The 17770-nt window shown below is 45.1% G+C and overlaps 1 protein-coding gene and 1 long non-coding RNA gene across 11 annotated transcripts in view; one reads left to right on the top strand and one right to left on the bottom strand.

Moving 5' to 3' along the window:
• LOC107211980 overlaps positions 1–606 on the bottom strand; it is a 6059-nt gene extending 5453 nt beyond the window's left edge. Inside the window, exon 1 of the long non-coding RNA XR_002002313.2 lies at positions 353–606. This is a non-coding gene — a long non-coding RNA (uncharacterized LOC107211980). The remainder of the gene's footprint in view (positions 1–352) is intronic.
• The window catches only part of PRRC2B (proline rich coiled-coil 2B), a 45973-nt gene continuing 28243 nt past the window's right edge, over positions 41–17770 (top strand). For 5 of the 10 annotated variants that reach the window (XR_001524357.3, XR_001524358.2, XM_015644617.2 and 2 more), the window contains exons 1-5: positions 42–205; positions 13430–13597; positions 14500–14677; positions 14904–15006; positions 15647–15719. Coding sequence is in view for 8 of the 10 variants with exons in the window: in XM_015644617.2 (XP_015500103.1) it covers positions 13483–13597; positions 14500–14677; positions 14904–15006; positions 15647–15719 (469 nt within the window). In the remaining 2 variants the exon portion in view is untranslated. Of the gene's footprint in view, positions 206–13429; positions 13598–14499; positions 14678–14903; positions 15007–15646; positions 15720–17770 lie in introns of all 10 variants that reach the window. The other 5 variants (XM_015644621.3, XM_015644616.3, XM_015644614.3 and 2 more) reach the window with 5 other exon arrangements.

Below are 17770 nucleotides of genomic sequence, written 5' to 3'. Positions count from 1 at the left end.
GGGCCGGCACGGGAGGAGGAGGAGGCAGCGAGTGCCCGGATCGGCTGCAGCTGCCGCCGCCGCCCCGCGCAATCCGCCGCCATCCGCCGCGCCCCGCGCCCATCGGTCCTCCGCACCCGGCTCCGCAGGCACCCCCGGCTCCCCACCACCACCACAGGTGGGTATCGGGGGCCGGCGGCGGCGGCGGCCGCGGATATTCGGGGCGGTGAGTGGGGCCGGGGGGGAGGAGGAAGGGGAAGGAGAGGGAAGGTGGGACGAGGCAGCGCTAAAATGGAGCCGGAGCCAGCGGCTGCGGCACCCCGCGGCCTCCCGGCTCGGGCGGGTCCCCCGGGCGGGTTGGGGGGAGACTCACCCCGATTTCGCGCTGCTGTAGCCTCCGGTGTTTATTGTGTGAACCGCCCCCCTTCTCCTTGCGGGGACGGGGCCGCCGCGGGGCCTGGCCGGGCCCATTCCCGGTGGCGCTGGCGGGGCCGCCCGGGCTCGGGGCCCCTTGTCCGGGCTCCGGCCCCTCGGGCCGAACCGCCCCCTCCCCGCTGCGCTCCCCGGCGGGTGCAGCTGGGGCGGGGGGCTCCTCGCCGCAAAGGCAGGTTGTTTTTTTTTCGTCGTCTGGAGTGTGACATAAAGATATTTTTGTCGCGCCGTGTGTGTGTGTGTGTGTCAGCAAAACAAGGGAGGGGGGGTGGCATCCAGAAGGCTCGGCCGGTTTGTTATTGTGCGGGAGCTACAAAAGGGCCGCTGAGGCCGAAATGCAGCTGGGGCGGGGGGGAGCGAGGATGGAGTTTGTGCGCTGGGCGAGCTCGTTTGGTAGGTTTGGAAAGATGTTTTAAGGCTTTTTTTTTTTTTTTTTTTTTTTTTTTTTTTTTTTTTTTGTTCAAGAAGGAGTTTCTAATTTCTGTGTGGGAGCAGCAGTGCTGCAAGCTGGGGAAACCCTAATGCGGGTCCTGGGACACGTGCTGAGCATCTTCTCCGGGGGGTGATTTTAGTCGTGTTGGTTGTGAATTTGGAGGATTTTACCTTTACAAAAAAACCCCTCATCTCCAAAGTGAAAGTTCCCTTAAGGGGTTTGAATGAACTCGGAATTGTGGGGTTTGTTAGGAAAGTTGTTTTGTTTGGTTTCTGTCTTCTGGGTGTGTAAAGGGTGAGACATGCACTGAATCATCTATATTGATGTTACTGGTATTTGGGGTTATAAGGTACAATAAACATCAACGTTTAGGAATTCAGTAGTTTTCTTTCTTTCTAGGAACAGGTATAAAGTGTAATCACGTTGCAGTGTCTGCATCATCTCCTAGGGGGGAAGGCATCCCACTCCTTCTAGCACTGAATCCAGGTTTACAGTGGAAGTTTTGGTTTTGTTAAGCCTTGTCTTACAGATTCACTTGAGACCTCCACTGGAATGAGCTCTTCCATGATGGATAAATAGCTGGTCCCTGTCTTGGAGAGCCCAAGTTTGGAGAATCAACTCCTGCTGAGTAGGTTTCTCAGATATAAACTGGCCAGGATGTTATTTTGTACTTGCCTTTTCCATGTTCAGTGCTCACTAGGGTAGTGAAACCCCAGTGTTCCAAAAACTAGTGCTCTGAGCTGAAGACTGGGGAGTAAAGCCACCTGAAAGAGGTAGGGAGGCCAAGACCATATTCTGAAAGTGGAATTTTAAGAGAGGATGGAAAGTGATGTTTTCAGGCTGATTTCTGACTGAAAATATGCAATAGTTACATGCATTTTTCACTCCCAGTGAAGCATTGTAAATGAGCCTAAGTTTTATCAGAAGCTTGTCTATGGTCCATGAGATCTTTGTGGGTTCATGGTTTCTTTTGGGTCTCTGGATTAAGAAGTTTTTCCTAGTTAGCAGAATGTTTTAAGGTTACAATAACCAACATCTCTCCCATGATGTTTTTCTTGTTAAAATTTAAAAGTTCAGATAAAAATCATACTCAGAAAAATTGCAGATACTGTTTAGTGTTGCTGCTTTGTTGTTTTCACAAGCCAGTGTGAGTACATCTGCTGTTAGCTGTATTTTTTGAGTGCCTTGAGTACAAGTTGATTCCCTTTTTTTTTTTTTTGTTCATTAGTCTGGTCTGCTTTTCTGCATGGTTGAGTAAACTAGGTATCACACATTTGAGGATGCTTTCAGCAGTCTCCACTGTTAAGAAAACAAATTTTTACATGATTTGATAGATGCCTTCCTTAAAAAAAGGAGAAATTAAACCACTTATTTGGTGTGGGTTTCCATATTTGTCACTATGTAGTGCCTTGGTGCATTGTTTTTTCTAAATTCGGACTATTTTTCTTTGGTCTTACAGTGCATTTTTTGGATGCACTCTGAGATTTTTTTTTTTCTTTTTTCTGTGTGTGCATGAGAGCTTAAAAGGGCAGCTCAGCCAGCTGGCTGGAACTGGAAAAGCGAGTAAATAGTCCTTAAAGATGCTGGAAGGGACATGCAGGGTTTGAAAGTATTTTTGTTTCAATAAGTGAGTAATACTCCTAAATACTTTGTATTAGAGTTATTTCACTTTATAGTGACATCTTAATAAAACCTTGTAATAAAGCTTTGAGTAAAGCCTGACTTCAAAGGCTAATTCATTTGAACAACCTCCTAAAGGTAGTGGCATTAAAGGCTGTTTGTGTGACACAGCTCCCCATGGTACCTGAGTGATGGTACAGGACAGACAACCCTCAGTGCTGTGTGTGTGTGGCCTCCTCTCCTGGGATCACACCTGGGATGTGACTGAGGGAAACAAGGACTCTGAGATGTGCAGTGCATCCAGTACAGAATTACCTGCCTGTTCAAGAGTGCTTCCTGCTCAAGGCCTTCACTGTGCTTACCTGAGTAATTCAAAGTATTTAGGGGCAAGCCGGGCTAGGTTTAAATGCTGCTGAAAGTAATAGCAAACCTTTTGTATTAAACTTTTTCATTGATGATGATAATCTACAAAGAGATTTTGATCTAGTGGCATTTCCACTTAGAATTGTGTATTTTCATTTTGGAGTAATAGAAGCAGTATGAGTAGGAGAAACTTAATGATACAGGATGGTAACTTTAGGGGAGGGAGAGGGTTTATTCCAAGGGCTGGACATTTTGGTTCCCTATTTATTTTCACTACATTCCTCAGTTATTCTGCAGCTTGGCACTGTGCTGTTGTCTCAGTATCAGACCTTGCTCTTAAGCTCATCCTGCCTTGTTAAGTGGGTTTTGCTTTTCGAGTGTCACTGATTCATTCTCCTAATAGGTCGATAATTTCACAGCTCCTTATCACTAATGTCTCATTTGGAGAAGAAGAAATACAGCCGTGGTTCTGTCAGGTATCAGACAGTGAGGTGAGAGCACAGAAAACAGGTAAAGGCTGAGAGCTGCAGCCTTCCCCATCACAGCCTTTTCACAGATCAGCCTTTTCTAACTTTAAATTAAGTTACTTCATTACCAAAGGGAAAACACCCTCTGAGGGTGGGTTTTGCACACATCTGTGTTGGTTAAGGAGTTTTTTTCTTCCCCTGCAAGGATAAAATGGGTCTAAAGCAGGACATTGCATTATATTCAGACTCACTGAAACGCAGCTTGGGCTCATGTTCTGTTAGTAACTTTTAACTAGAATTCAGGATGTTCCCTTCATGCACACTTCTTGTGCAAAAGTAACAAAAAAACTGCAAAAGCAGTTGAAGCTTAGGAGCTGTTTATTTCAGAGCAAAGCTGTTCAGATACTGATCTATATAGCTGTTAAATCCTGATCTGTTTTTTATCTGGAAGCATTTGGACAATAACTAAAGTGGACTGGAGGCTGCTTTAGTAACCCTGTGTTGTTCTGGAATTCCCTGTGGTGTTGGTTGTGAAGCTGCTTGTCCTGCAGTGCTGTGGGGTGTGTGGGGACAGAAGGTGTATGTGCAGTTCTGCAGGGAGTTATTTAACTTGCAGCCAAAATACAATGCCTGTGTTTTGATTCCAACACTTAAATTTTCAGGAGATTGTTAGTATGCTGGAAAGGGTGAAAAGGTGAGAAGTGATGGAACTGGGGGATGAGCTCTTCCTTCTTTAGGAGACTGCAGGTATTAATTTGTGGGGAACTGATGAAAAGTCATACCTTGGGTGAAAGGGAAGAGATAATGATTAGGTTTGAAATGGGCAGCTGAGCCAGGTTTAAGTGTGAAGAAATACTGGGTAAAATAACTAGGAAGAAAGCAATGACTTGCTAACAACCATCTGGCCAAGAGGCCCACTCTGTTGGATTGTAGTATCTCAGATGTCTGCCAGGCTTCAGTTAGCTGTTGGGAGCATCCTAAACAGCCTTTGGATTTCAGGTTCATAGCACTTAAGAGGAGTAAACTACTGAGTATTGGTGCAGTTAACAACCTTATTGAAGAGGTTTGGTGTAGGAATCCTGCCCTGGTAGCCATTGAGACATTTAAATGGGAATTGTAGTGATGGTGCTCCACGGAATGAATAGAGAGAGATTTGAAGAGCTTGCACTGGAACTTTGCCTCCCCCAGGCACTTATTGTGTGGGAATATAGTGATTTTTTTGGAAGAGTTCTGCTGGAGGGTGAGTTCTTCAGTTCTTCCTACCTGTATGTGGGCTGGGAGACTGTACAAAAGCCTCGAGTGATCTTGTTCAGAATTGGGAGTGGGCTGTAAAGCAGGCAGGGGAGTAGGGACATGTTCAAGAGGTGCTCCTTCTTTGGCTACAATAATAACTATGGTTTTATCTTTTATTGAAATAACCAAGCTTTAAAAACTGTCATTCAGAACCAGATTCATATGATCCTGAGTGTTATTCTGGTGTTAGTGTTCTGCATCTAAGTGTTGCCTCTAATGATGCCTGTGATCCTACTGCAGTGAAAGCAGTGTATGGGGTGGTTTATTTAGGAGGTGTTCGTGGCATTCCCCATCCCAGCATGCAAGGACCTGCTCCTCCCAGAGCTCCTCTGGAGCAGGGCTTCATGCTGCTGCTGGCCTCACAGCGTCAGGCAGGCATTGTGATTCAGAGGGTGGTTTTTAGCCCCAGAAAATGGGAGAGGAAGGCTCTGTTTCTTGCTCTGCCACTTAGCATAGCTGCAGAGTTCTGCGGTGTCGTTTTCCTATCTGGAAAATAGAAGTGATGATGCTTACACACCTTGTCAGTTATGCACTGCAAATATCTATGTAAATTAAAGCATCTGTGATATGTTTTCACTTCTTGTGTGGCTCAGCATAGTCCAGATGTCCTGGGCATAGTCCGAGTTGCTTAGCTCTCCAGAAAAGCTAAAGCTTCCTAAAGCTGTCTAAAGCTTGTTTCTTCAGAGTACTGAATCACAACACATGTAAGGTGCTTTCTTATCTCCTTGTACCTGTGTCCCTTTCCCATCACATTTCTCTTAACATCCTTGGCACTCATTTGTCCTGCAAATGGCTCCCTTGAATAGGCTTCCTGTAAGGAGAATTGCTGTGCAATGCTGCATTGCCCTAGTGCTGTTCAGATTGGGGAACCTGGAGGAAGACTTCCTTGGAAGCTTCAGCCTTTGCAGTGTTTATGAACTGCAGGCTTGTCCAGACTGCTTGTCATCTTATTAATGTCTTGAACCAGCTGCATCACTCCTGATGTGGCTGTGGGAATTGGGAGGAATCTGATAAAGAGCTATTCAGCTCTTGCCAGGCCAGCTTTGTATCCTGCAGCATGTACCTGCCAGGGGAGCTCCCAGCAGTGCCTTGGGGAGGAACAAGGCCAGAGGGATCTGCTCAGCAGGGATGTAAAGGAACCTCTCCCTTGTTTGTGCAGCAAGGGATTGACATTTGCTGCCTGATGATCAATAGCATTGGGTTTCACCTCTTCATAAAGAAAACCTTCTGTGCATAACCTGAGTGGGAGCTGAGGGCCCCAAAGTCAGCAAACAACCTGAGAGAGTGGAGAGGTGTTACCAGAGTCGAGATTTTGTTGTTAGGCTCATCTGGCACAGATGATATCCACTTCTCTATTCCAGTGTGATCTTTCTTGAGACTGCAAAGAAAACAGAGCAGCTTACTCAACAGCTGATGGCATTTGTGTGGAAAGAGCTGTTTCTCTTCCTGAAAAAAAGGACTGTTAACCCAAAGGACTGCCAGCTTTGCTCTGATTTCATCTCTTGGAGCTTTGACATCTCTGCTTTTCTCTCTGATTTTTTGCAATAAAATTTATGTTCACTTCTGAGAGATAGAGTAAGTTGCTGAGCATGGGACCTGGTGCAGGATTTGTGAAATGTTTGACAGAGAAGCATTCTCCAGTGGCCAGTGATGGCCTTGGATGGGTAGTGCTCTCCAAGATAAATTACATCTAATGATTTGGAGCCTTATGTTTGGGTTCTGGCACTGGCAGCACAGGTGTTTCACCTGTGCTGGTCTTGCTGTGTCTCACCTGGTTATATGGGTGTCATGGCTGTGATGACTTTTAAAAATCTGTGTAGGTGGAAGTATCAGGACTAAGGGACTTTCACGTGCAGTGGCGTTTATTTTTAGTGATGGAAGAGTTTTTACTTTCACCTGTCAGACCTAAGGTGTGCAGTGCATGAGAATAGTTTGTGCTTGTGTGGGTGTGTCCTGCCCTTGTGGGCTCCTCAGGAGCAGTAGGCAGGATTAGGTGCACTTTCTGTACCAGTGGACAGTCTTTTCCACTGGAAGGGAGTGTTCTGGACGTGGCAGATGCTGCTCCAGTGCATTTCCTCCTCATTTGATTCTTCTTTGCAAATTACTTCTCTTTGATGAAGAGCTGCATTTTCTCTGAGGGTCTTGGCACACAGGTTTGGGTGGCTGAAGCAGGCACCTGAGTTCTGGGATTTCTTGCTGTCTGCAGTCTTAGTTGATCAAACCATTCCTCTGACTTGGACTGATAGTGCCAGTCCTGTTACCCATCAGGAAATCCCCACCAGCTACTCACAGTCTGTTATTGTTGCTCAGATACCTAAATGCCCAATTTACCTTAGAGGTCAGCTGAATGTTGCCAGGAGCTTTCTGAACAAGTTTTGCCAGCAGAGCAGTATGCCAGGCATTTATTTTGTATTTGGATTTATATTGCTTGCTTGTTCTCAGCCTCCTTGTTTCAGTGTTGAGAGAACAGGGTGCTGTATCTTTGTGTTCCTCCTGGACTCTGAGATCTCAGAGGAACCTCAGCAGGGCAGAGTGGAAGGCAAGAATCTATGGTGGAGGCAGAGAGTCATGTGTTTCAACTCTGATCCTTGGTTGTAGGGGAGCCAGAGTGAAAGCACAACTCTTAAGGGTAAAGATTTGCACTTCAGTATGAGCCTTGTTGGACAAGCAGTTCATGGACATCACAAGGTCACTTCCCTTTCCTCTTGTACCAGAGAGGTTGGGATTGGGATCTGTTGAGGCCACAGGTGATGCTTGTTCAACTGAGCTGCAATCTTCTCCCTGGGTTTTGCCTCTGAAATGTGTAACAACAAAGAAATGGGCTCTTTTACTTCAGTTTGTGCTGAGCCTTGTCTCCTTTAACATCTTCCAGGCCTGGATGAGAGGGTAGCTGATGCCTCCAGATTGTTCCACATGAGACACCTTCCTGCTTCCATACAGGTTACGAAAGCCCTGCAGCACTTCCTCTTAGGTTGCTTATATATAAGGTTATACTTTCCTGACAAGCTGGCACCAGTGGGCCAGTTTCTTCTCTACAGCATGGTGGGACAGAAACTGGCTGTTTCTCTCTCTGGTGGGCTGTTAGATGCTCCTTTCAAGGAAAGAATTAACTGCACACCTTGGGTTTTCTCATGCTTGAAAAAGAGGGTGAGTTTCATGAGCACAGGACCTCATAAGTACTTTCTGTGGGCTGTGGACCAGCCTTCTGAGGGGATTTTTTTTGTTCTGTGCCATAGTCTTGCATACTCAGGATGAACTGTTTCTTTGTCTGCATCCTCAATTACTGGAGGTCAGGGCTCCTTTCCAGGGTGTGGTATTGTCCATCCAGCCTGCACAGAAAGGACCACAGAACTCATTAATGTTTTTGTGTAAATACAATTGAGCTATTCTCCAGACTCCAGTCTGCTTTATCAGTTTTACAGTAAGTTACAGTTCCAGTCTCTCTGGCTGCCTTTGCCTTGCCTGCCTTCCCAGCACTGGAAAAACTGTTTAGCAGAGAGGTGAAGCTTCTGTATTTTAAGGCCAAACCTGACATTATGAAGACTCGTTTTCTCCAGAATTTGCAGTGATTCACTGACAGTAGTTGTGATTCCCAGCCCATTGGTACATTCAGAAGAGGGGGGCAGCAGGTGAGCTTGGTGAAGGCAGAACTGAGAAAATGAAGTCAGGCCATCAGGCAGGATATGCCCTTTCTGTTCCCTTTCCCTGCTGTAATGTTTTACTGCTGTCTGTAGAGCTCCACGGTGTGGAGTTAATGATAGATCCACTGTCCAGAAGACTGCCTCTCCTCTTCATAGTCCTGCTCTATGTTTCAAATCCCAGGAGGCTTGATTAGAGGTCTCAGGATGGGGCTGGACAGCAGGCAAGGCTCCTGGGAGACAACTTCCAACAGTATTGCTTGGCTTACAGCTACCTCTGCAACAAATCATGGCAGATGTGATCCTGGTCTCCCATTCCCTGAGCCAAAGTTCATGGGAGATGGAGAGAAGCTGGGAATTGTGCAGGATTCAAAGAACTGGTACCACCAAATATGCCTACTGAGCTAAGCAAGGAGGGTTCCTCTTGTGAATCAGGAGCTTGGTGATGAGGTGTGTTATCTCTTCTCTGAACTGCAGACTCCTGACTTGCTTCTCCCTGTCTGGCAGGATTTGGTGCAATTTTCTGGCACTACGTTTGATGTTACATCCAGATCCTGGCAGGGCCTTTTTCAGGTGTACCAGCAAATCTTGGCATCTCCCTCTGGAAGTAATGCAGTAGAATGACAGCAAGTTTGTTTTTTGGGGTTTTTTTTTTGTTGTTTTTTTTTGTGGCTTAGACTCTTGCTGCAGCCTGTGCCTGCTGCACAGCTCTTCTGCATTAATCCCATTGACTTTGTACTTGGATGCTGATATTCTCCTGTTGCTCCCTGCCTTAGTAAGCAATCTCTGCTGGGAACTGAGTGCTCATCTGTTCCCTTCCTTGCTAGGCTCATGATCCCTGCATGGTCCAAACAGGGCTTCTGCAGGACCTAAGTGCATCTGACAGCAAGTCCTGGGCAGGTGATGACAGTCTCACCAAAGCCCTCCCAAGGGCAGCCAGTGGCATCTTTCATCACTGAGGCAGGTGGTGAGTGTTTCACAAATAGGTGGTTCTTGGAGGGATGTGTCCCAGAAGTAGTGGTATCTCTGTGTTGACAGATAAATAAATGTTCAGCTATGGAAGTAGAAGTAAAATTGACCAGTGTGTGTATTTAAAGAAGAGTGAACATAGTTAATGTCCTGTAAAACTATACTATGCTTTTTAAAAGGTTTCACATTGCTGGTAACATTAGGAACAACAGTGTATTTCAGTTTAACATAACTTCAGACACTTTTCTCTTCTGAAAGTACTGTTTAGCTTTCCCAACCTGTGAATTTCTCAACAACTTGTATAAAATTACATATCAGAAATTTTTGTGGTTTTCCCTGTTAATCTCCATCCTGTTGCTTTGTTTTGTGTTAATGACTTTTGCTGTGAAATGAGCAAGGAGTCAAGATCTGCAGTAGTCAGGACTGTGCTCGCTATAGAGCTCAGTGGTGTGTGCGTAGCTGAAGAGATTCTTTCTAGTACGTGTGTTACCTTTCATAAATCTGTTTGCCCTGCTCAGCTAAGGCTGGCTGACTTCCAGATACTCAAGCTCCATTGAAGTCTTGTGAATAAAACAGCAGCAGCCCAGCCTCCTGCATACATAGATTTGCAAAGAGCTTTGCAGACAATCCTGTTTATCAGGAGTCCCTCCATGTGGCTGTGTTTTCTGCTCAGGGGTTTCCAGTTGTTACCAGTGCCAGTAACTCAAGGTTTTCACGTGAGTAGATTCCTGCTGTAGCTCTAAGAGTTGCATGCTTGTAAGTCTAATATCTTAAAGACATTAAAATGTCACTTTCACATTTAAAATGTTGCTTTCTAGATTAGAATTTACCCCTTTAAAAGGCAGTTAGTCAAGGTCAATACCCCAAAATTTGATCCGGGTGGATCCAGTATAGATAGTGTGATGTGGACATGAGTATGCCTGGACAGTGGAGCTCTCTGCTCAAGTGCTGTTGGTGCAGTTATTTGTATCCTGGGATCCCTAATGGAACTGGTCATACTGCAGTATTTTGTGATTGCTCAGATGCTCACTATTTTGCTGTCTGGTGCTGTCCCTGAATATAGTAGGAGACATTGCAAGTCCTGAGAATGAGAAGAGCTGCCCTCCATGCTGAAGCTGATAGCAAGCCTTTTCCCCCACAGACCTCTATAAACCCAAAGATAAACCTTGCAGTAATGCTGGTGATTGATTTTTTTATGATCTCTCTGTAACAGGGGATATTGCTTTCTTCAGGGTCAGCTGTCGGGCACAGGGACCCTGAGCACAGGTCAGAGGCTCTGTCGAGGCTGTCAATTTTCACTTGTCAGCATCAGCATGTGCCTTCTAGTTCCAGCTCTGCTAATAATGAGCATGCAGGCTGGCAGTTCAGTTCTAAATGAACCACGATTTTTATCAGAAATGGCTTTGCTCTTCAAAACTAGAAGGCCTTTGTGATCCCTACCTGGATTTCCTGCTTAACTGTGTGATGGGAAGATAGTGCAGTGTTGTGCCAGCCATGGGAGGCTCTGTGGCCTCTTTGAAGTGCTGTGGGTGAACTGGGTGCTGAGTGATCTCCCTGGCTGATACACCCTTGGAGTAGCTGGGATCTGCATCTGGCAGGAGGGACAGGCAGCAAGGTCCTGCCAGTCCAACAGCTCCGACCTGGCTTAGTGCTGCTGCAGCCTTTTTGCACAATGACTGTGGAAATTGCTTCACCTCTCCATGGTCTTGTTTTCTCCTTTGGAGCACACACCTAACACATGAACAAAGCTGTGTTTCACATCTTCAGAGCATTGAAGGAGTTGAAAGTAAATTTCATTTATCTAAACAGCAGTTTTGTCTGTCCCAGAAAGTTTGATAAGGGGCTTTATCCCAACATATCCCCAGCTCCTCTGCTGTGGTCATTTATTCTTCCCAAATCCTTTTAATGATAGAAGATATAATCAAGAGACAGCTGAGACCTGGTTACATAACTGTTGTCAGGGTTTTTCTTTGGCAGCATTGCCCTGTGTGCTGTTTGCACACAGACTTTTAGGAACTCAGGGCTTTTCTGTTAACCAGATAACCCAACAACAACAAACCACCCACCCAGATCAGGTTAGGGAGTTATTTTTAAACACCTTCTAATTTTGTCTGGTTTGAGCTTTCTAAACTTCAAATTAGATTTTGCTGCTTTTATTGTGAGGTGGGTACAGGGTTGACATGGTGTGGATAGGCCCTGAACCAGGCTCCCTCTACAAGGCACAATAGACCTGTAAAAGCAGGTGGCTGTGCTCTTGCCAGCAGAGCATCCTCTACTCTTTGTTCTGCTCTGGGGCTTCCCACAACTCTGCCCCTTCAAAAAGCTCATTGTTCTCAGTCCAACTTATGCTTTCCTGCCAAGTTTATGTTAATCAGTGTGTTTTCTCCCTCTCTCTTTTATGTCTGTCCTACTAATAAAATACAGTGCAAATGGGTAAGTGAGGGAGGAGCTTCTGTTTTCTTTGGCACATGGTGGCCATCTGAGCAAAGATGAGCTAGACTGGAGCCAAAGATCTGTTTGTTACTCTGCAGGAGGAGGTGCCTCAAGACTGCCAGCCAGCCCTGTTGCCTCCACAGGGCTTCTTGGGGAGCCCAGTGTTTTTCCTGATCATCTCGTGGATGCTGTTGTTGAGTGACAGAAAAAGCTTTTCTTTCTCTCTACTTGACCACCCAGCATAGAGTCCTGCTAGTCCTGCATGGCTTCTTGCTCCTGACAGACTTGGTTTAAATCCTGCAGTGCAAGATCAAATGCTCTGAGTGCCAGGCTTATTGGTTAGACACCTGCCCCCAGCAGCAGTCTTCAGATGGGCTTCACTGGGCCAGTTGCAGTTGGCACTGCATTCCCCATCTGGCTCTATGCAGCATGTTCACAGTCTGTGCTTTAATTTGTACATAATGTGTGGTGGACTAATCCTCTTACCTGCAAATTGTGTTTGATAAAGCATTGCTGATGGGAATTGTAGCCTTTGGTCAGATACGGTTTCTTTCAGAAAGAGTGGTTGCTGTCTCTGTTAGTAAAAGGCAGCTGGGTGAGTTTCAAAAAGTGTAAGGTGTGGGAAGATTGGAGATATGTGTATGTGTGTGTGTATATATATATACACACACATGTATGTTGTGTTTTGTTACTCCCAACACTGAGTTGGAACCCTAGAATGGGACCTAGCAGATGGTAAAATGAAACTGCCAGCAGTTTTGGGCTTGAAGTAGAGGCTTTACAACAAGAAATCTGGAAATTGAAATTATGTGCGAAAAGGTTAGATGAAGCTCCTAGATATGAGAAAATTTAGAGCAAAGTGATGCTTAAAAAAAATGAAAGATAGGTCCATTGAAAGTAAGCAGAGTGTTTTTTCTGACATAAGAGTTGATGTACAGTGTGAGCATTGCATGTTTCAACTTTATCCAAGGCTCCAAGAGCCAAAAAGTCAAAGTAAGGAGACTGGCTGCATGATGGGTGTTGCTGCATGTTGTGCCTGCAAAGATCAGGTTGAAAAATTAACAAATCACATCCATTGTGGAAAGTTTATTTCAAGCTAAAAATTATGTTCAAGATGCAAGCAACAGAGGAATGTAATTTTTTGGTAATGTGTTTGGAGAATTCATAGTAGGACAGCTAAACTCACAGACTCGGGAATCTGAATCTGGTACAGTTGAACAGGTTTTTTCTGATTCCTTATATCTCTTTCATGGCCAGCTGATGGTAAAAGGGGATTTGGAGAAGTAGTTATGTTGGCTTCCAGTGATGGCTGTCAAAGCATTAATTGCTGGTATAACTGTGGCCAGTGTGGAACCATAATCTGAACATTACAAACCCAGTGCTTCAGGGGAAATGCAATGATAAATTCCAGTGTGGTGTAAGATACAAAGATACAGTGTTTTTCCGGCATTTATGTTTAGGAATCCTTGTGTTTAGCTGTTTAATGTCAGCATTACTCTTTTAAAGCAAGGACTTGTTGAGCCCCCTATCTTGTGTTCTCCTACTTAGAGAATCTCACTTCTTTCAGCACTGGATTGACAGAAAAAAAGATGCTATGAAAAGTGTGTTCCTGCAGTTCTTTTCATTCAGTTTGTGATTCTTAAAGCCTAAAAGTTTCTTGTAACTAAAGAGGAGGGAGTTAAAACTTGGTGTGTGTGCTTACTGAGTATGTTCAGTTCTTGCTGTTGTGTGTGTTCTGTTTTCCTTGTCTGTAGCTGAACAATCCATTTGATGGGGTTTTCCTGGTTTTCTTCTCTTAAAAGGCAGATCGGGAGCGGCGCAGAGAAATTTCCTTACTAGATGACATTTCATCGCAATGTCCGATCGTTTGGGGCAAATAACCAAGGGAAAGGATGGGAAAAGCAAGTACTCGACTCTCAGCCTGTTTGATAAGTATAAAGGAAAGTCAATAGAAGCTATCAGAACTACAGGTAAGAAACACCTCCAGAAAGCTCCTTTTGATGTCTTCCAACAATGTTGTTGCAGAGCTCATTCAGGTTGTTGATGCTGTGGGACACAGCTGGGCTGCAGTGTTGCTGCAGGTGTCAAAGTCTGTGTTTCATTAAGACCTAGAGGAAAATGTCCATGGCTCTTTGTACTGCTGTTATGGTGGAGACATAAAGGAATTACACAGGACAGCTGAGGGCACTTGGCCCTTTCATTTAGCCTGTGTCCTTGCTGCAGAGTGGGCAGGTAGCAAACTTGTGTGGAAACCTTACCAGGGCCTTAGGCTGTGCCAGATCAGGGCACCTGAGCTGACTGAAGTGCCTTAAGCTGATTAGACCTTTGTGTGATGTGAGAGTCAAGAACTGAAGACCACTGGAAAAGAACCTGAGTTGGTTTTGCAGTGGAAATATGACCAAAAGTAGGTTCAAGAAAATGGCCTTGCCTAGACTGGCTCTGGATTTGGTGTGAGAATAGAAAACAAAACATAAAATACTTCCTTAATAAATGTGATCTTGATGGATAGAGCTGGAAAATTGAGATCTTGGGATTCCCAGGTTAGGTCACTTGTTTGTCTGCTACAAGGTGGTCTTGGTGGCCATTTCCTCAAGCTGTAACAGGTGGTGTTGCTTCTCCTTGGCAAAAGAGCTACCTGTGCAAATCCTCCTAAAAGACTGTGAGCACTTTGGTTTTTCTCTGTCCTGCTGTAGGAGCTGTTTGCCAGCTGCTGCAACAGACGGCTCTGTCTGTGGCCCTGTGGGAAACAACCTGTGTGTTGACATAGCAGCAGCACTTCTGTTGGGGCTGCACCCAGCCACAGCTTCCTAATTAAGGTTACTTATCTAGCAGGATACAGCCCTCTGACCTGCTGCTGTTGCTTTCTCGCCAGTTATTCCTAGACATGGCTTACAGAGTCTTGGGAAAGTTGCTGCTGCCCGGCGCATGCCACCTCCTGCAAATTTGCCTAGCTTGAAGTCTGAGAACAAAGGAAACGACCCCAACATCATTATAGTACCCAAGGACGGTACAGGATGGGCAAACAAGCAGGATCAGCCAGACCAAAAGAGGTGGGTAAGAGTGAATCTTTGATAAGTTTTGTCAGGCAGGCAGCAGTGGTTACGCACTGCTGTACTTGATGTCAGACATTACAGGGATCAGTTCTCTGTTCTCTGTGCCAACTTGGAGCCAATTGGCTTGATATTTTAGCAAAATTGCTAATATTCTGCCATACTGCCAGGAGTTGTTTGCCTGTCTTCCTTCCCTTTTGGTCTCACCTCTGCTGTCTGTTCTCAGTTCCAGTGCGACGGCTGCACAGCTGCAGGAGTCGCTGCCGCAGCAGGGTTTGCAGAAATCTGTCTCAAATTTACAGAAGCCGACACAGTCAATCAGTCAGGAGGTAGGTGCCAGCAGTGTCTGACTGCCTGCTTCTTCTGTCCCCAGGCAGCTTGAGGGCTTTAATTGCCTATGTTGCCTTGCACTTTAAGGCAAAGCTCCTGTATAATCAGTTATTGTGGAAGTAACTCTCTTGAGTCCTAGGTGCTGTGCACCAGGAATGTTGTGCTGCAGTTACAGAAGTAACATACAGAGTCTAGTTGCAGTCTAGGAAAAAGTGGCTGGAATGTGGGATGCCTGGTTAACACTTCTAAACTATTCTACTTTGGTTGTAATTAATGCATGAGAAAGTAGGGTAGCCTTCAAGCTGAGGTGTAGCATGGAACAAATCTGGAAGATTAAGGAGACCATTTGGGAAAATGCAGCAGAACAAAAGGAAAGCTTGATGAGAGTATAAGTTGAGGAAATAGTTGATGAAAATGGGGAGAAAAGACATTAGGGCAGAGCAGAGGATTTTTACTGTACCATTATAGTACACTGGGGTGGGGAACAGACTGTAGCCCCAGCTTGAAGCTGTTGAGATGTGTGGTGTCTGGGAGATCCAGAGGCCTGAAGCATAGCAGGTGCCAGCCAGGAAATGAGAAACAGTCATGAATCTTTACTGATCCATGTTGGGGTTTCTTTTTGCTTTGTTTTGTTTCCAGAGTACAAATTCAGTGCCAGGTGGACCAAAGTCATGGGCACAGCTGAATGGAAAGCCAGCAGGACAAGAAGGTGGTGAGTATGATAAACTGGTATGTGCCTGCTTTTCCCAGACAGGCATGAGATGGGGTTGGACTCCATTTCTTCCTGCCCTCCCTGTCAGCCTGGTACAGAATGGGAGTGAGGCCTTCTGAATCCTGTTTCCAGTCTGTGGTGTGTTGGCTGGAATGATGCAGCTGAATCAGTTCAGGGCTGCCAGGACAAGACATGGCTTGAACAGAATGTGTTGCATGGCCACATTGAAGCAGAGCAAATCATGCTCTTGGGATGCAGCAGGGGGTTCTGGGAGGGGAAGGCTCTGAAGGAGAAAGGAAACATTTGCCCCCATGATGAGCGTCTTCAGTCAGCAGTGTGTAACAAAGGTGCAGTAAACACTGTGCAATACGGGAGGATTTGGTTTAGAAGAGAAGAAGAAATGAGAAGGGACATTGGGGAGGGGAAATATAGGCATCTCCATGGGCAGTAGCAAGGGGATCCTCACCTAACTGGGTAACCAGAAGTGAGGCTGGAATGTTCTTGTACAGTATTGGTGATCCGAGGGAATTGTGGTGGCAGTGGAGCTGCTGCAGGATGCACTCGCCTACACATTGGCTGAGGCCTTGCTATTAAGTCTGCCTCAGTAACTGTGCTGCTAATGGCTTCTGCTTGACTGAGAATCCTGGAGCAGTGTTAGCATGAATTGTGAGTTTAGTTGTCTTCAGATGTACCCATTTCCACACAGGAGGTGGTTTCCAGCTGCACTAAGAAGTGCCATTAAAACCAGAGTGAGAATAACAGCTCTGTTCCACTGTTAAATGTGAACAGACCTGGAACCATTCACTTGTCAAGTGAAATTGCAGAGAGATATGAAAGAACTGAGACAGCTGCTGATTGCAGAAACAGAGGGGACAAGTTTACCCTAAATTAAATGAGGGCCTTAATGAGAGGGTGTTTCTCAAAGGCTAAATATTAAAGCAGAAGCTTGTACTTGGCTGAGGCTGGTGGCCAGTGCAAGGACTGTCTTGTTCCGTTAGCTGATACTTTCTTTAGTCTTGCTATGTAGACCTCCTGTACAGTCATTCTGAAATCTGTCATCTAACAATGTTCTTAATGGATTTTTTGAAAACTCATTCTAGGCCACACTTAACAGTATAGAGTTCTCAACCCAAGAAAACAGTTGTCTGTGTGGCTAAAAGCAGCTTAATTAGGTGGTAATTGAATCACAGAAGCATCAGAAATCTGTCTGAAAGGATTTCTTGGGCCATCCCATACTTGCAGCTCTTCTTTAGTGGCACTGAACAATTGCTTTTCCTTCTAAGCTACTTTCAGGTATTACAGATAAAGAGGAAAGTCTCTTGCTTTTTGCTCTTTTAAAGTCTTAGAGCTGTAAAGTCTCTTCTGGAGGGTGTATCCTGAAGAAATGTGGTCTAATAATTATGGACTTCTCCTTGCCTGGGTTTTTGCATAAAGGACATTTGAAGGAAAAAAAGGGGCACCAAACTTTTTTTTTCATTGTGATGCTACTTAGAATACAAACTGTTAATGGCTGCACATAAATAGTCCTTACATGGGGCAACCTTGCCTGGGGGCAGAAAGACATCTGTGCCATTCTAGTTCAGTAAAAATCAGAATTCTTCAGCAAATCTTAGCTACTTTGCAATATATTTAGGCAATGTCCTTCTCAAGTATTTTCATCTGTCTAAAACTGAAAATGTTTCTTGTAGCTGTTGCAGTCTTTCCTGGAAATTTCACATGGGTGGTCTTGTGCAGTGTGCAAGTTCCAGAAAGTAGAAGTTACTTAAGCCAGTCTGTCTTGGCTCTTCAGGGCAAGGAAGGAGAAAGACAGATGAGACTCTTGTCAAGTCTTCAGTATTCATTGCTGATACTTGTAATATAATTCTTAAATGCCCCTTTTAAGAGAGCTTTAGCCAAGTAGCACTGAGAAACAGTTCTCAAAAAAAAACAATTCTTTTAATGTGTAATAGTACAGTAATGGTTGTAATTTCCTTTTATTCAGTGTTATCTTGCCAACAGATTTAGGAGAATTGCTGTGTTTCGTGTTCCAGTCACTGGCAGATCTTTAGAAT

The sequence above is a fragment of the Parus major genome, chromosome 17 (genome assembly GCF_001522545.3).
Source record: "Parus major isolate Abel chromosome 17, Parus_major1.1, whole genome shotgun sequence".
NCBI lineage: Eukaryota > Metazoa > Chordata > Aves > Passeriformes > Paridae > Parus > Parus major.
The sequence above is the reverse complement of the archived record's forward strand: the minus strand, read 5'-3'. Positions and strand labels throughout refer to the sequence as shown.